Source organism: Prionailurus viverrinus, chromosome F1 (assembly GCF_022837055.1).
Source record: "Prionailurus viverrinus isolate Anna chromosome F1, UM_Priviv_1.0, whole genome shotgun sequence".
In the NCBI taxonomy this organism is placed as follows: domain Eukaryota; kingdom Metazoa; phylum Chordata; class Mammalia; order Carnivora; family Felidae; genus Prionailurus; species Prionailurus viverrinus.
Genome location: NC_062577.1, coordinates 22201354 through 22220411, shown reverse-complemented (window position 1 = coordinate 22220411; position 19058 = coordinate 22201354). Strand labels below are relative to the sequence as shown.

At 36.4% G+C, this 19058-nt stretch overlaps 1 protein-coding gene across 8 annotated transcripts in view; it reads left to right on the top strand.

Moving 5' to 3' along the window:
• The window catches only part of SMG7 (SMG7 nonsense mediated mRNA decay factor), a 91287-nt gene that overhangs the window by 55572 nt on the left and 16657 nt on the right, over positions 1-19058 (top strand). For all 8 annotated transcript variants that reach the window (XM_047839828.1, XM_047839826.1, XM_047839827.1 and 5 more), the window contains 8 exons: positions 939-1071; positions 9061-9232; positions 10435-10506; positions 11338-11488; positions 11870-12005; positions 16479-16641; positions 17334-17490; positions 18571-18641. In XM_047839828.1, coding sequence (XP_047695784.1) covers positions 939-1071; positions 9061-9232; positions 10435-10506; positions 11338-11488; positions 11870-12005; positions 16479-16641; positions 17334-17490; positions 18571-18641 — 1055 coding nt within the window. The remainder of the gene's footprint in view (positions 1-938; positions 1072-9060; positions 9233-10434; positions 10507-11337; positions 11489-11869; positions 12006-16478; positions 16642-17333; positions 17491-18570; positions 18642-19058) is intronic.

The following is a 19058-nucleotide window of genomic DNA, read 5'->3' as shown; positions in this document are numbered from 1 at the left end:
TATTAGAGGCAAGGATAAAATGTCATCAAAAATACTGAGGGAGTGATTGTCCTCATGAAGCATTAAAAACGCAAGTGCTCTAGTGTCTCAAAAGTTGACATTGATAAAGAATTAGGTACTTTCCAGGTAGGTTGTAGACCTTTCATCTGTGTTTGCTTCCTTTAATCAAGCCAGTAATAATCTCGCTCCATCCTAGTTCTGTTTTCCCCACCCCCCACTGTGGTTTCCAAGTTAAGGAATGACTGTATTTCACCCTAACTGAATCTAAAATGATTCTTTACACAGCTTGATTCAAGAAAAAACATTTTATAATAGAATTTTGATAGGCCATATTTCAGCACTGTGTTTTTTCCTATTTTAAATAGCCAAAATTGAAATATCAAAAAATGAACTTATATTTCAAGCTGTGAAGAAAACATTAACCCCAAGAGAAATAAAGAAAGCATTAAAAAGAATTAGAATAGAGTGCTATGGGAAATAGATTTTATGGAAATAAGAGATACGGCTTAATATCGAAAAAGAAATTTTCCCCTTATACCTGTCACTTAATAAGGATATACTCAGTCATTTCTTGGCACAGTGTATATGGCAATTTGTTGATAGCTTACTTTTACTTTGGTCTTGCGACTGTAGTTCTTGTTTTGTACTGGGATTCCTAAATAGGCTTTAACTATAGTACTAAAAGATTAATAACTGAAGCCACAGTCTGATTATTCGAACATTTGGTAAGTGTTTACTAAGGTCAGTTGGATTCTATTGCATGTCTGGTCTTGCTCAAAGAGGAGCATAAAGTTATTTAAATAAGTGAGTAACTTTAATGCAGGTTTACTGTCTAGTGTGTTATAATTATAACAAACAGTTCTTTCTTGTTCTCAGGGGGACCAGTGTCTGCCCAGTGAGTCACTGCTATACCAAATAGAATTACATTTTGTTTTCAGCTGGAATCATGCCTTTAAGAATCAGATCACAACACTACAAGGCCAGGCAAAGAATCGAGCAAACCCGAATCGGAGTGAAGTTCAGGCAAACCTATCTCTGTTCCTAGAGGCAGCTAGTGGCTTCTATACTCAGGTGAGTTCTGTATTGTATATCAGTTCTCCTAGAATTAGTCATGAATGTTCTTTATACACATCTTGTTTAATAAGTACTTTTTGTTATGATTATGGGGGCATCCAGGAGTTGATCACCTATATTCCCTCAAGTGAATAAAAATATCCCAGATTGTTGACCATAAGACCTTTAAAACAAAAAAGATTCAATCAAAAAAGGTTTATGGGGCTCCTGGGTGGCTCAGTCGATTAAGTGTCCTACTTCGGCTCAGGTCATGATCTCGTGGTTTGTGAGCTCGAGCGCCGCGTCAGGCTCTGCGCTGACAGCTCGGAGCCTGGAGCCTGCTTCTGGTTCTTTGTCTCCCTATCTCTATGCTCCTTGTCTGTTCATGCTCTGTTTCTCTTTCTCTCAAAAATAAATAAACATTAAAAAAAATTTTTTTTTAAAGTTTATGTTTTGGCTTAAAGTTTGGAGATATAATTGTGTGAGTAGAAAAAGGGTCATGAGAGCCATATCCTAGTGAAACAGCAAAAGTAGTCTGTTATAAGTGGTATTAGAGCAAATGTGAATTTATGGGTATGGGTATAGTTCATTGTGAAAGTAACAGCTGTGTTGTGCCAGGTAAGAAATAGTCAAAATTTGTGATATCAAGTGAGTTTTCATAGTGTTAATGTGTTTAGTAGAATTTATCTGAAGCTTTAAATGCTGTTAAGCTACCTAAGAAATGAAGTAAATTTTCCTCCATTTTAATAATAAAATGATTACTTTATTATTTTAATGACTTATCCTCAGAGACTTATCTTGTGCTTGGTTACATGCTGATAAAACTTCTAAACCGGGCGGGTTAAACAATACATAAATATTTACGAACAATGAATTTTCTTTAAACAGAATATTTTAGAAAACTTCATCTCATCCATTTGTAGTAGCATTCATAATTAATAAAATGTGTATAAACTCTCATCTTAGAATGGCGAGACACAGTTTTGAAGATCTTAGACTAAAAGAAATCTTTGGCCATTCTCTCTGTGCTTGCTGCTTGACCGTTGCTACCTGTATTTCGGCTCCATTTTGGTTTTACCATGTCTCGGAATGAAGGAAAAGGAAAGGCTGTGTTGGAAGTTGTCACATAGTTAGCCATCATCTTACAGAGATTATTTGTTTTACTTAGACTAAAACATTCTTCACAGTTGATCATTGAAAGAACTAAAGTATGGTTCTTCTTTTCAAAATTAATTTTTAAATGGATGCCAACTTCTAGCAGTAGAAGTTGGTATTTCTGGAGAGAGGGATTGCAGTGTGCCACTAACTAGTCCTTAAAGCAGATGTTAAAGATTAATTCATTCCACAAGTTGGCTTTTAAAAGCCTACTGTTCTAAGGCACACTACAGATACTGAGGATATGAAGGGAAAAGAGATAGTCTTTTCCTTTTTTTAAGGGAATATCTAGTCTAAATGAAGAGATGGATACATTAATAGATATTCCTTTTTGCTTTCTAATTATAAAAATAATGCATACTAGTTTTAAGAAATTTGGAAATTACACAGAAAAAGATTTAATTCTGTTCAGGATAAATTACTACTTTAATATATATTCTTCTGATGCTTTAATAATTTTGTACATAGTTGTACATATCCAGTATTATATCTACTTTATAAACATGTAAGTTTTCCCTTGTATTGTCATGCAGTTTGATAAGCATTTTCTCTAATATTGGATTATTTGATGATGACAATTCCTCACTGGATGATGAATAAAATCATTGGATAATCAAGTTATAAAACTATTAACATACATTGTTATTTCCCAGGAGATTATCATTTATATTTTTATATTTCCATCAGCAGTGTATGTAAGTGTCCATCTTTTTTTTTTTTTTTTTTTTTTTAATTTATTTTTGAGAGAGAGAGAGAGAGACAGAGCGCAAGTGGGGGAGGGGCAGAGAGAAAGGGAGACACAGAATCTGAAGCAGGCTCCAGGCTCCACGCTGTCCGCACAAAGCCCAACACGGGGCTTGAACTCACAAGCTGCAAGATCATGACCTGAGCTGAAGTCTGACACTTAACTGGCTGAGCCACACAGGCGCCCCTGCAAAAGTATCTATATTGATGCATGCTTGCCAGCGTTAAGTGTTTTCAGTAAAAGTGAATGCATGATTAAATGACTAACTTACACTTATTAGATGGAAAATAATTTTTCTTTTAAAATTTAATGTTTGGGTTATTAGTATTGAACTGCATTCCTATTTTATTAGATATTTGTGTTTTGTATAAGTCATTGTTTACTTTTCCTACTCATCATTTGGATCCTATTGTTTTCATGGTGATTTGTCTGATTTATACTGAAAGATACTAATTTTTTCCATTATTTTTGGCAGATATCTTTTTCTCAAGTTTCTTCTTTTGTTCTTTCATTTAATTCAGAGTTTCCTAATGTTACCAGGTTCTTTTTTTTTTTTTTTTTTTGAATATGGTTTTTTTTGTTTGTTTTGTTTTGTTTTGTTTTTGTCCATAGGTCAGTGGAGGGAGTGTGAGCAGGGGAGGGGCTGAGAGGGTGGGGGAGAGAAAATCCCAGGCAGGCTCAACGCAGGGCTTGAACTCAAAATTGTGAGATCATGACCTCGGCCAAAATCAAGAGTCAGACACTTAACCATCTAAGCCACCCAGATCAGTGGATATTTAGTAAGGACAATAATATTTATATTTAAAGGAACAAATAGATATTATAATTCAAATCTCAATATTTGAAAATTAGCACCAATATCTTATAATAATGATTAAATTATGACATCTGTAAAATGCAAATTTATGAAACTATTATAAGTTGATGTTTATGAAGATCTTTTAAGATGATGAAAAGATCGTGTTATTGAATTACAGTTTGACTGGATATGTTAATCGAGAAATCTCAGCTCAGAGTATTAACAAAAGTGTTATCCCCTACCCCACCATCACTACTTTCATCTATGCTTTGTTGAATTCCAGATTTCTACCATAACTTCTTAGAGAGATTTCATAACATTCTGGTTGCTTTTAGATTTTTGAAATATAGTCTAGTTTTCAAACTCTAGTCTGATTCAAATCTGTATTCCTTCCTCTCCCTATGTAGTAGAAAGTGGAATTTTGAATGAACACAGCTGAAGTAGGGGGAGTAGGACCCCGAGCAGCTGGGCATGGTGGAAGAGAGGGAGGGAGTCCATATGCTACAGTACATTTTTATTATAGTTATTATACAGATTGGTTAATCACCTAGAAACATGATTTTTAACCTTTTTTATGATGCAATGTAACACATTTCCAAAGTTTTAATTGCACCTTGATAAATCTGCAAGGAAGGAAAACAAGAATCATTTTTATTGAGGGAGTATGGTAATTGTAAACAAAATTTTATAGGCAGGTAAATAAAATCAAATTATTTTATAATGAAAAATATATGGCTAATCTAATTTTGAAAAACATTTTTCTTTTCTTTTTTTTTTTTTTTTAAATTTTTTTTTTCAACGTTTATTTATTTTCGGGACAGAGAGAGACAGAGCATGAACGGGGGAGGGGCAGAGAGAGAGGGAGACACAGAATCTGAAACAGGCTCCAGGCTCTGAGCCATCAGCCCAGAGCCCGACGCGGGGCTCGAACTCACGGACCGTGAGATCGTGACCTGGCTGAAGTCGGACGCTTAACCGACTGCGCCACCCAGGCGCCCCGAAAAACATTTTTCAATTTTTATAATAAGCATTGATTTTCTCCACCAGCATTCCTTAGGCAGTGGTTGAACAATTAAAACAATTGTAGAATGAGCGTTAATAAACTTTTTCATATATTAACATTAATAGGATATTTTACTTGCATTTTTATGTTGTCTTCGTTTGATAATTGAAACAGTTAATGGTGTTGCTAACAATAATGTTTTATACATCTTTCTTGATTACACATAGTACAGATTAAGCTATGAGACAGGGTGTAGACCAAATCCACGTCATCATACAATCTTCTAGGCCACGATGAGTTTTGAATTTTAATCTTTTAAGTGTAGTTGCAAGCCGTTGGAGAGGAGGCAGGGACGTAACATGATAAAGTTCGCATTTTTAAAAGATTATCCTGGCAGGGGGCTCCTGGGTGACTCAGTTGGTTGAGTGTCTGAGTCTAGCTTAGGTCGTGATCTTGCGGCTAGTGAGTTCGAGCCCTGTGTCGGGCTCTGTGCTGACAGCTCAGAGCCTGGAGCCTGCTTCAGATTGTGTGTCTCCCTCTCTGTCTACCCCTTCCCCGCTCAGGCTCGCTCTCTCTCTCTCGCTCTTGCTCTCTTTCTGTCAAAAATAAATAAACATTAAAAAAAAGTAATAAAAAAAAAAAAAGATTATCCTGGCTGTTGTATGGAGAATGTTGTATGGGGGTTAGGAATGGAAGCTAATTAGGATGCTACTGTGGTAATAGAAAAAAAGTGATGGATTTTTGAAGATTAACCAATAGACTTGATCATGGATTGGACTGGATATGTGGAATCAAGATAGGGGAGGAGTCAAAGATGATTTCAGTTATCAGATTGAGCAGCTAGTTAACTAGTTGTACCATTTACCGAGATGGAGAATACTGAAGAGAAAACATCTCTGTCCATGTTAAATTAGATAGCCTATTTGACATCTGAGTGCAAATGTCATATAGGTAATTGGATCAATAAGCTTGGACCCCAGTAAAAAGGTCAGGGCCAGAGTAAATTTTACGATTACAACGAAGAACCCTGCCTTAGTCAGACATTAGTGTTGGGTATTTAAAACCATAGAGCTAGGTGAGAACAAGTCAGCACAAGAGGAACCACCACTGCAGTAGTAGAAAATCAGAACGGTGACTTGGAAGCCAAGAGAAAACATTTCAGTAAGAAGAAGGAGTGGTCATCCCTGTTGAGTGGTGCTAAGAAGTCAAATAAGATGATTAAAAAGTGACCGATAAGATTTGACAGCATAGAAGTCACTGGTGACATTAACAAATACTGTATTTCTTCATTTCTAAAACATTTTGGGGGCCCCTGGGGTGGCTCAGTCAGTTAGTCTTCCAACTCTTGATTTCAGCTCAGGTCATGATCTCACCATTCATGAAATCAAGCCCCATGTCTCTGTGCTGTCAGCTTGGGATTTTTTTTCTCTGTCTGCCCCTCCTGTGCATGTGCGTGCTCTGTCTCAAAATAAATAAACTTTAAAAAATAATTTAAAAATGTTTTTCATATTTTAACGTCTCTTGTTTAGAAGTTCACAAGAGATGATAAGGCACTATTTAATTGGCAGTATTTTTTTCTCTCAATGTTACAATAAATAATAGTTCATCATACAATTTATGGTATCTTGGATTTAATGAAATGTGACTTTGGTAAAGTGGGAATAGAAATCTGATTGGAGTGGATTGAGAAGAGATTAATACATGATTATCCTCATTTATATTTCTGTGAAGATGTTTTTACTTCTTAGCTGTCATTTTGTGAGCCATTTAAAGCATGGTACCAAATTCAAGCCAGAACCGAATTCCCAAAGTAAAGATGTAACAACATTCTACTGTAGGTTTTTTTAAAACATCAAAGAACTGAACAAGTAGTTGTTACTCTAAGAAACTGGGAGCCAAAAAAAAGTATTATTTTCTGTAGTTTTTTTGAGGGGTGATGTTCTATACCTTCATAGTTAGTTCTCCATTTTTAGCATAGAAGAGCCAAGGAGCAGTGGAATAACGTAATACTGAGTTTTCACAGAATAATTGCCAAATATAGTTTTGTTCAACTTATGAAACATCTGTTTTTCTTCTTTAGTGTCACCTTGTTTCTGCATCTAAATCAACCAGAGCTCTCTTACCCAGAATCTTTGAATCAGCAGGAACTTTTCTGATATCTTCACCTACAACTCCTGGGTTCAGGCAAAATTCTATTACAAGACATTCTATATGATGCTCCAGCCACCTTTGATTTACTTTTTTGTGTGAACATTCTTTTTTCTTTTTGATAGATGTTTAGCCTTGCCTTGTGTTCCAGTCTGTTCTTTCAGTACCTACCAAACTCCGTTCTCTACCATCCACCATGTTTCTTCTTGCTATCTTCTACATTCGTCTGTTTTTGGTGTCTCCCTCTCCCCCCATTGTTCGTTCCTTTCCTGTATTTCTTCCCTTTTCTATTTGCTGACTCTAGCCATTCTGAGCATTTACTTGTTTACCTAATTTTATCTCAGCAAATTCTTGCCCATTACAAATGTACAGGTATAAGTAAAGCTGAAATAGATAATTCCTGTGCTTAGTAGTAAAGGGTACACAAGGGTACACAGAATTTGTATTCAGTTATGGAAGTGGTTTTTATCTTAGAAAAAAGTAGGACATTTTAAATCATGAGTTGGGTCCTCAGGGTGTCTTATTTTATATTGTGAATTCTGCACATTAAAAAGTGTGGTGATAGAACCAATGTATTTCTAATTTTGTAACGTTAGTCAAATCACTTGATATTTCTGTTGCTTTCATATCCTCATCTGAAAAAATAGAGCTTCATCACTATATATACTATATTGCTGCTAGTTTATCTCCAGGATAAGTGAGACAAATGTATCAAGTAAGCTAGGGAATGCAGTTTGCTACAGATATAGATTATTCTCTTGGCTTATGCTAGCTATCATGTTTTCCTTGCTCCCTTCCCCTTCCCCTCCCCACCCTCATGTTATTTATCTATCTTGCTCATTTGACTGTGAGCTCTTTAAGAACATAGATTTTCTTATTCATCTCTGTTATCCCTGTTGCTTACCATGGTGTCTGATATAGTAACCAAATATTTGAATGAATATATTTAAGTAAATATTTGAATGGATGGAATAGAACGGAAAGAACTGTGTGGGGCCAATAATGAAACCCTTGGGGAACAAGGTCAGGGGAGAAATGCTTTTGAATAAAGGAGGCTGAAAAGGAATGATTGGTTAGACAACAACAACAACAACAAAAAAGCAAAGCTCAGTGATCAGCCTTAAGGTTAGCTGTTTTAAATGCAGCAAAGAGGTCCAATAGGATAATGACTGAAAAGTGTCCATTGTATTTGCTTATTAGATAACTGGGTCTCATATGGACAACAGTTTCAGTAGAGTGGTGGTGGATGGTAGGATGGGAAGAGGGGTTTGTGTGGAAGGCAGATCATAATGGATTAAGAAGTGAATAGGAATTGAGAAAGCAAATAGGACACGTGTGGATTCCTTTGAAGCAGTTTGGTTAAGAAGAGGAAGAGACATTAAAAGGTTACTGGAGGAGGAATCTAGGATCAAGGAGGGGAGTGTTTTGGTTTTGGATTATTATATTTTCTGTGGGCGACACTTGATATTTGCAGGCCATAGCAAAGAAGCATGAGAAGTTGACAATAGATATAAGAGTTAGGGGATGGTAGGCAGGAGGCAGACAAGAATGAAATAAGCATGCTCAGACAGAGGAGTTAGTTCTGACGAGGAGGAGGTAGGTACCTCTAATAGTAAGACTAGAGGAGATAAAGGAGGAAGAAGTGGGTAGTCTCCATAAATGTCAAAAGTCCCTTGCAGGTCTGTATCAGATCCATTGTGTATGCAAAGATAAGAACTGACATAGGACTTAAAATAAATCTCAGGGAACTCCTAAAATCGAACAAATATGTTGGCTTGCATTTAAGTCCTATTTGTAACCACTCAGTCTTTAATGGTTTTTGTGTCTCTCTAAGAGAAATAGTAGATAGATAATTTCTTGGAGTTGCTTGCTGAATGGGACTGAATACCCTATTCAGGTAAAAAAGTCTTTTTAAATAACGTTTCTGTTCCTTTTAGATGCACATCTTAGATTGCTCTAATACTTAAGAATTTAAAAGATATGATTTATAATAAATGTTACTAGTTATCCTATCCTGTTTTCTTAGAGTCTTTGCTCTGGTCTCAGTAGTATATGATATTAGGTATACATGTTAAAGTATACAAACTTTACTGTTAGAGCACTGCTGACTTACCAGTTCTGACTTACCACTAAATCTTGCTCATGTTTTCCTTTTAGTTATTACAAGAACTGTGTACGGTGTTTAATGTAGATTTACCATGCCGTGTGAAGTCTTCCCAATTGGGAATTATCAGCAATAAACAGACGCATACCAGCGCCATAGTGAAGCCACAGTCTAGCTCCTGTTCTTATATCTGCCAGCACTGCCTCGTCCACCTTGGAGACATTGGTGAGCCTTTGGTGTGAAGGAATTGCTAATATATTCGTCCTTTTCTTTGGAGTAGTCATAGAAAGAAGCTCTTTTCCCTCAAACTGAGTATGTACACACAATTTCATTTGCCATAAGAGGAAATTATAAATTGTATATTAAAGAATTTACATTGTCTCAGTATTTTGGGATTGGCAAAGGATTTTCAAGGTAGTAACTTTCATATGAAGATGTAAATTTTATTCGGACTTCACGCAGATGTAGGCAAATTAATAGCAAAAATGTAATCAAAGCTAAAGTTTTCAAAGTGGTGCCGTAATGTCTTTTAAATTACAAGTCTGTACTCTTGGAATTGCAGGGTTTATAAGTTACTCCTGAAGCTAGATTGTCTTCTTTTCTTCCTATCGTCAGTATATTAAAACCTCATTTTTAATTGTTTCCTTTTTGCAGTTAAATTTGTTTTTCTATTTAATGTAGTTTGTCTGAGAGTGTTATGTAACTTATTCTTGTTCGTCCCTTTAAGGTGACCTAAAAGGGTTGTAAAATAAATTAACTATAGGATTATGTTTCAACTGTCCTCAAATAACAAGGAATGGAGAACATTCCTTTGATTTCCAAGATTTTAGATATCTAGATGTCATATAAATCATTGACTCCATGTGGGGTCATGTCAAAGTAAGCACCAAGTTCTGCATGGAGACTCAGTGAATAGTGCATTTAGGTTGTTTTTGCTTTTAGTGTATCCTGTGCACACACATACTTAATATCGCAGTAGGTATGAGACATTTTTCAAAGTCACTTTATAAGATATTGAAGAAATACATAATTTTCAGATCATATTGTATAGTGTTTTTTGTTTTGTTTTGTTTTTAAGTGCCATATAACTCACCCCTTCTTGGTGGGCCGGCTCCAGGTCACCAGCATAGTCCATAGGGGGAGCTGGTGATGCATGACACTGGAGGACCTGAAAATGGGGGCTAGGTAAGCTTTACAATTGGTTCCATGCTGAATGTCCCAAATAGGGAAGGCCAGATGGACACTTCACACATAATCCTATAGTTAATTTGTTTTAAAGTATTTTCTGTCTTTAATTATCTTAAATTAATTTTAATGTGTTTATTATCTTTAGAATTTAAATCTGTAGTTGTTTTGAAAATAGTACCCTACTAGTTTTTTTATTCATTGTTTGTTTTTAAACTAAAGTTTCTTTTTCCTCTTCTCAGCTCGATACAGAAACCAGACCAGCCAGGCAGAGTCCTACTATAGGCATGCAGCTCAGCTTGTCCCCTCTAATGGTGAGTGGGCCTCTCACAGCAAGTCGTGGTTGACTAGGATACTTGATTCTCTATAGCAGTATGGAAAATAAGGCTCATCTTTCTTCAGGTTTTTGAAAGCAAAAGATTTTGGAGTTTTGGTATTAAGTTTTGGAGATTTGGTATTGATTGACTTGGAGTTTTGGTCATATTTTTTCTTTTCATTGTATATTCTATATAAGCAGAAGTGGATTTTTTAAATAAAACTGTTGTTGTCAGTAAACCAGTATAAAAAGAATATCCCCTAATGTGATCTAAAATTGTTTCAATAACTCTGGCTTCCTTAATTGTCTCTTAATACCACCATTTCCTTACTAGAAAAATTTTTATTTATCTAAGAGATAGTGCTTATGTCTTTTGATGGCCTCAAAATCGACATTAGCAGTGATTCTTGTTTGGTGAAATACATCATTCTTGTTAAGCCAAATTGAAATTCTTTTAGATTCTGAAAGGAGCTCCTTTCGAGCAGGGTGGCAGTTGGGCACACTGTTCGTTTCATTTTGTCTCTGGCTGCTTTCCCACAGCGGTGGCAGATGTGGTAGTTGTGATGGAGTCTCCTAGGCCCACGTGAAGTCTTACCTATGCTTCTAGTGCTCTCTACCCTAATGACGTGCTTTTTAACCTGTACATGCTATGTTCTGTTGTGGGAGTGTACTGTTTTGAATTATGCCCATTTGTAATGAGTTACTCATGAGATTTACTTTATAAAATACTCCCCATTATTAATTTAAAGGTTTGAAAACTGATCACCTGTATTCTGATAGCAAGACTGTGCATCTTGGCTTACTTTAGCATCTTAACTTTCTCCTCTAGGTCAGCCTTACAATCAGTTGGCTATCTTAGCTTCTTCCAAAGGAGACCATCTGACCACAATTTTCTACTACTGCAGAAGCATCGCTGTGAAGTTCCCGTTCCCAGCTGCCTCCACTAATCTACAAAAAGCACTTTCTAAAGCACTGGAAAGGTAGGGCTGACTTTTCCAAGAGGACTTTGTGTAACCTGGTAGTCTTCACCTGTCAACCTGATAGCGTACAAGAACTGATAGTTACCTGTGCTTCTCTTCCATTTGCCTAATTTCTCAACATGTAGATACGTTTTAATAGTTTTGCATGTAGTCATTGCTGAATTTCAAGCAGTCAGCCTCTGATTTGTTCCCAGTAGAGGAGTACAGGCTGCTGAATTCTCACAACTCCTCTGAGTGTGTTGCAGATAAAAAGTTTCATGCAGAGTCTTCTCCTTGTGTATCAGGTGCTCAAATAATGTTTTTTTGCAGACTGAAACCTCTTTTAAGAGGTGTTAGCCATTTTGCTGCTTAAGATTCATGGAAATTTTTCTTCCATTTCAGCCGGGATGAGGTGAAAACCAAATGGAGTGTTTCTGACTTCATCAAGGCCTTTATTAAATTCCACGGTCATGTGTACCTGAGTAAGAGCTTGGAAAAGTTGAGCCCACTTCGAGAGAAATTGGAAGAACAGTTTAAGGTTAGATTTCAAAAATAGAGAATTTTTTTGTCTTGTCTAAATCAGGAAGCATAAGATATTGATGAAGTTGACTCCTAGTTTTTATGTCATTACTTAGCTGTGAACTCTTGGTTAAAAGTAAATTTGAAGCATATGGAGTTTTTGCATACAGCATCCCCTCAATTTAAACAGAGATACCATCTATAAAGAAATATAGCAGTGGTGTTTTCACTAAATAGCTGCTGTTTGGCAGAAAGTTACCAAAGTGGGGAGAAAAAACCAACTCCTCCTTCTTCTCAGATCAAGCACCTTTCTCTCTCAGTTTTGAAAGTACTACTTTTGATGGTTTTTATATTCTTAGATATAATTCTGGTACCTACTTTATAATATTTCCATTTTGCAACCCGGGCTCATTATTCTCATTGTGCTTTGATCCATCAGGATTTGTGGTAGTTTGAAGGAAAGGAATGAGAATTTCATTCTTTTATTAATTTGTGTAAGGAAATAAATTAACCTTTGTTATATTTATATATATGAAAATGATCTTTTATTAGAATATTGAATTAGCAGTATTAATTCTGTCTTTAATTCATGTATTCAACAAATATTTGACTGCCTGTTAATGTCAGTCACTGTTTTAGTCACTGGGATCAACAGTGAACAAGACAGTCTTTTTTTTTTTTTTTTTTTTCAACGTTTATTTATTTTTGGGACAGAGAGAGACAGAGCATGAACGGGGGAGGGGCAGAGAGAGAGAGGGAGACACAGAATCGGAAACAGGCTCCAGGCTCCGAGCCATCAGCCCGGAGCCCGACACGGGGCTCGAACTCACGGACCGCGAGATTGTGACCTGGCTGAAGTCGGACGCTTAACCGACTGCGCCACCCAGGCGCCCCATGAACAAGACAGTCTTAAAGAACATTTTATATTTCTTGGTTGCTTCTGGGTATCTAAGCACTTGGGATGTTGTCTATAACTGCCTTACAGTTTTATAAGTAGTATAAAAGTAACATGTTCCAGAGATTGTAAAACTTAGTTAAGAGACATAAATTAGCCAAGTATAGTCAATGTGAAGTAGTTTTACAGATAATCATTTTGCAGTTAACACTTTTTATGTACAAGAGATTGTACTAAATAACTATAATAGAAATAATTTGTTTTTGAATAATCTTTTAGAGTCTCCTGCTGCTTTCTGCTTCTTTTAGGGGCCTATTTCAACTTTTAGCCCATGATTTACAGAATCAAGTACAAGCAAGGAACAACTAATTTTTATGCCCTAACTAAGCTATTCTGCCTGTACAAAACAAACAAGTCTGAATAGTTTCATTATAAGTGGTCAGATATATGAAGGATTATTTTAAAATAACTTCTCTTTGTCTTTTCTGAGGTCAGAACTAAAATCATTAATCCTAAAAAGATATCTGTAGGGGGTTGCTAAGGATTCTGTCTTTTGAGAGCTTAAAAGTCAGGTTGACAGTCATCTTCCTTGGATGGTTTAGGTACAGTTCTGTAAACTAGCAGGGGATTGGATCCAATGACCTGTTGAGATTGCTCCTGGCTCTGTTTCTGTGAAATAGGGATTGGGGGGAACCTACCTTAATTAGGTCCTCTCTATATGGAAGTTACTCTGGTCTAGAGTCTAGTCAGTTTTGCATTTGATTCAAGTTCAAACATTAATATTGAAATATATATTTCCATATATAAAGTTTGGGGGGTTATGTGGACAATTCCTAAAAGATGCTTTGAAGTATCATTCCAACACTCTAAAGTTAAACATAGCATGAGGCAGATCTATTTTTAACTTTACTCATTACTGAAATACCAGAAGAACATTGTTGGAGTGAAATTCTAGCACAGTTGAGTAAATATTCAAAAGTGTTTCTAAAGCATATGTAGATAATTAGTGTCATCTACATGTAAACTTCAGCATATCTAACTAGTAATCTTTAGCTACTAAGCAGAAATGTTTACCAAATTGAGGTGTATTAAAAGATTTAAGGCCTGTGATTTAGGAAATGAGATGCAAGCCTTTTTATATATGTTAAATACATGCTGTTTTTTTCATGGTACTGAGTTCAGTAAACTCCACAGCTGCTGTTGAAGGTGCCTTTGAGTAGCAGTGTGTCCGTTCCAATCTGATTTTGTTCCTAGTGAGGCCCTCTGCTTCCTACAATACAATCTAAATTTTATGCAAATATAACTACATAATTACACTTTTACTTCTAAAGATGTGAATTATTCCTTCACCAAGTACTTATTGAGTGCCTACTGTGAACCATATACTTCTGTAGGATTTTAGAGGTGGAGGGGAGAGCAAGACACAGTCTGTGCCTTCGTGAAATTTTACATTCTCATTTGCTAGTACTTAGGATAGACTCACATGCATTAATTCTTCTGTGCATACACTAGAAAATCCTTTAAAGGGCTGTGATTGTCTTCTATAGGACATTGCTGCCTAAAATAAAATGCCAATGGATCAATAGATACGTTGTTCTGTTTTACTCATAAGAAAAAATGCTTTTTGAAAAATACAAATTAATATTCTCATTTTTTGCCAATATTATATGTTTATATAAATGGTCAGTTTATCTAAAAGGTTAGATATAGAGACTGAAGGAGAAGTTTTATGGGAGAATTCAGAAGAAGAGATAGGATTTGGGGACATTTTAAAGAAAGGAAAAATGCTTGATGCCTTTGAAAAAGGAATGAGCATTCTCCATGTATATACTGGCATGGTAGGTGGCAAGGAAGCTGAGAGAGTAGCTGAAGTGGAATTGAATGGTATTTTCCTGCTGTGATAATGGGAGAGATCTTGCTAATAGGATCCTAAAACTTACTCTGGATGTTTCAGGTTCTTTATGTAAATAGAAAAAAAACTCAGAAGTTGCTGGACAAAGGCAGTTCTAAATTTCTGAGATGGTAGGATCTCTTGTCACTGCTTGTAGAATCATCAGTAAGATTGTCTGTTTCCCACTATAAGGCTAGTGACAGTGAGAAGGAGGGAGGTTGGCTGTAGCTAAAGTGTAGGGTGAAGCCAAGATATCATCACTTGTAGCTGTCAGCTTTGTTAGGAACTTGTGTTTGAAAAATATTTTCTATGGGAGTAATCTAAAATTACTGCAGATATTAAGGTAGAAGGGTGAGGCCACTGGCTGAGAGCATGTAGTGAATTCTTCTTGTAATAACCTGGTTTAGCAGGTTGCTATAAACACTAGTTACTAAGGTAAAGGAATTTGATGATGAAGATCATACATGTACTTTTCTAATAGGGAAACATGTCAGTGTTATAATTTGTAGAAGGGCCTGTACCACATTATTAATTGTTTTAGTATATCATTTACCCTGTGTTCCAATATTGTTGCTCTGTACCTCATTTATAAATAAGTGTCTTTAAATGCGTCAAGCCTTTGAAAGAGTAAATTTTATGACAAATTTTGGAAGTCATACTTTGTGTACCAAAAGTTCAAAAACATTGTTTAGTCTTCTGGTTTGAAATTTTTCTTTTTTACTGTGTACATCTACTTTCTAGTCATTGATTCTAATTTAATATTTTACTATATGTGCATCTCATATATAACCACTTCTAATGGATTAAGATGTATACTTTTACTGACTGATGCCCAAAACTTTTTTTTGCATCATATTAAAAAATACATGGTTTCTCGGGAAAAAAAAAAAAAAGTATCATGAAAAACAGCTGGAGGAACTCTGTGGTGTTGGGGCTCATTCCTTTCAAGAATTCCTTTCAAGGCAAAGAGTCAGCATGAGAGATATCAGACCACATTGGACTTGATTAAAATCCTACAATTAAGAGCTGATTCAAAGGGGCACATGCACCCAGTATTTACAGCAGAGTTATCAATAATAGCCAAATTATGGAAAGAACCCAAATGTCCATTGACTGATGAATGGATAAAGAAGATGTGGTGTGTGTGTGTGTACACGCACACAATGGAATATTACTCAGTGATCAAAAAGAATGAAATCTTGATGTTTGCAACAACATGGATGGAACTAGAGTATATTACGCTAGGTGAAATAAATTAGAGAAAGACAAATATCACATGATTTCACTCCTATGTGGAATGTAAGAAACACAACAGATGAACCTAGAGGAATAGAAGGAAAAATAAGATAAAAACAGGGAGGCACATCATAAGAGACAAATACAGAGAACAAACTGAGGGTTGCTGGAGGGGAGGTGGGTGGGGGGATGGGCTAAATGGGTGGTGGGCATTAAGGAGGGCATTTGCTGGGATATGAGCACTGGGTGTTATATGTAAGTAATGAATCAATCACTAGGTTCTACTCCTGAAACCAGTAACTACACTGTATGTTAACTAACTGAATTTAAATGAATGAATGAATGAAGTCATTGACTCATCTGTGACTCTGTTACCCATCTGGTTCTAAATGCAGACTGCCACTTTAGTTCTTGTGTTGAAGGTGGCTCCTATTCTCGATAATCTGCGGTATTTCTGTCTTACTTTACAGAGGCTGCTGTTCCAAAAAGCTTTCAACTCTCAGCAGTTAGTTCACGTCACTGTCATCAACCTGTTTCAACTTCATCACCTTCGTGACTTTAGCAATGAAACAGAGCAGCATAGTTATAGCCAAGATGAGCAGCTGTGTTGGACACAGTTGCTGGCCCTCTTTAGTGAGTATTAAATTTTTAATTTTAATTCAAATCATTTAATTTTCTGTGCTGTCTTCTTTGGAAAGCATAATCTTAGGCATTTTCATCCTCAGAGTGTTAGTGACAACAAAAATGCCTCCTATATAGGCCTAAACCCTAAGTTCTGTCCTTTTATCTCCTGATACCCTCCCCTCATCAAATACACCTGTAACATGTTTTTAAAGATTTCATTTTTAAGTAATCTCTACACCTAACATGGGGCTCGAACTCACAACCCTGAGATCAAAAGCTGCACACTCCCCCGACTGAGCCAGCCAGACACCCCTGTAACAGTTTTTAACATGGGGGATAAAAGCCTTTTTAGTAAAAAGCTGTGATGGGGCCCCTGGGTGGTTCAGTCGGTTAAACCACCAGCTTCAGCTCAGGTCATGATCTCACGGTTTGTGGGTTCGAGCCCCATGTCAGGCTCTGTGCTCATGGCTCAGAGCCTGGAGCCTGCTTCCAATTCTGTGTCTCCCTCTCTGCCCCTCCCCTGCTCCTGCTCTGTCTCTCTCTCTCTCAAAAATAAATGTAAAAAAACAAAACAAAACAAAACTGTGAAGTATTCAAGCATTAAGGGAGATACAGCAGAAGTCTCATAATGCTAGTTTAATTTGGACTGGTACATTGTTTCAAATATCTTATGTTTTCTGAATACATTTTTTTTCTTTAAGTGTCTTTTCTTGGCATCCTGTGCAAGTGTCCTCTCCAGAACAAGTCTCAGGAGGAGTCCTACAATGCCTATCCCCTTCCTGCAGTCAAGGTCTCCATGGACTGGCTGAGACTCAGACCCAGGGTCTTTCAGGAGGCAGTGGTAGATGAAAGACAGTAGTAAGTGTCTTAGAATTTCATGTTAGTTTGTGTGCTTTGTTTATTTGATATTCATGGATATGTAGAAACCGCCTCTAAAACACAACATCTGAACAATGGAAGACTTTGTGTTTTCCACCCACTCTCTGGAAATTGAACTGAAGACCTCTTTGTATGTTTTTCATTTATTTGTTTGAATTTCTTGTGTGAGGCAAAATCTTAAGGATTTCTGACTCCCTGTGTGTTTCCCTCCCCCCCCCCCCCATTCCTGGCTGCAATCATAGGGAAAAAGCATTTTTCACATTTCAAAATGAAATTGAAGTAAAAACCAGTTTGTTTCTTACCCATTACAGTATGCTCCAATTTTCTGTTTAGAAGTTGAAAAGAAGTGATTTTTTACTTTTTCCATTATTTCCTATACATAAGCTGTTTGGTCCTGCCTTACAGTAACACTGCGTTTGAGTTACATTTGTTTGTTTTGAGCATAGAGGATTGGGAGTTATTTTGGCTCTCACCGTTTTCTCTCTAATCTCTACTCAGAATAATTCTGATGGTTCTTAGGAGATTTGATTTTATGGTAACAAATGAAAACTTTCAGTTTACCTTGGTATTTTAACAATGTGTGGACTTTCTCACATAAAGAAAAAGGTGTAGTCATTACTTTGAACAAAGGATGTGATTTGACTATGGTGTACCCCAACCCCGTCACAGATTAAGAGCTAGCAGTGGATTCCACAACTGATAATGTGTGTGACAGCTCTATCAAAACATAATATGTTGTTTCTCTGGTCAGTGTGTTCCCAGTACCAATTATCGGTGTTTAAAACTGACAAACGATTTTCACTAATTGTTAAATTAGGAGTCTGGGAAATGGCCTGCAGTAGTAGGTCTCTATTGTGCAAATATGACCCTTCTGGTGTATCTTTTACCTAGACAGACATCTTTGAAAATAGGTTTTAGGAAATCATACAGCATTGAAAATGCTGAAGCGAGAGGGGAAAGTACATAAAGTCTAGGCCCTATAGATAACATTGTCCTGGATTGTTAGTGTTCTAGTATCTCCATTTTAGACAAAGTCTGAATTGTCTTTTTAATTTACAGCATTTGGCCCTGGCTGATTTCTCTTCTAAATAGTTTCCATCCCCATGAAGAGGATCTTTCAAGTACTAATGGTAAGGGCTAACTTAACTTGATGTTGTTAACATCGTTCCCCATCACTGATAGTAGGCTTAAGGCGAGAGAAAAACATGTTTTGTTTTCGTTTAAGTTCAGTAACTCAGAAGGGACTTTCAGTGCTGCAGTTATCATGAATAAGTGGATAGAAGTAGAGGTAATGTTCTTCCAGTTCTTTCAGCAGCATATGCTCCTGTTTGAATAGGAGTCCAGAGAGTACAATACCTTTAAATTCTTTCCGGCTTCTTCCCTCCCTCCTCATTTTTACTGTTTTTTTTTTGTTTTTTTTTTTTAAGAGAATTAATTTGAACAGTGTTACTCTGTTAAAGTAATACCTGCTTATTATAGAACATCTGGGACATACAAACATTAAGTACATAAGTCACCCATGGTTCTCTCTTACAAAGATACGTTGT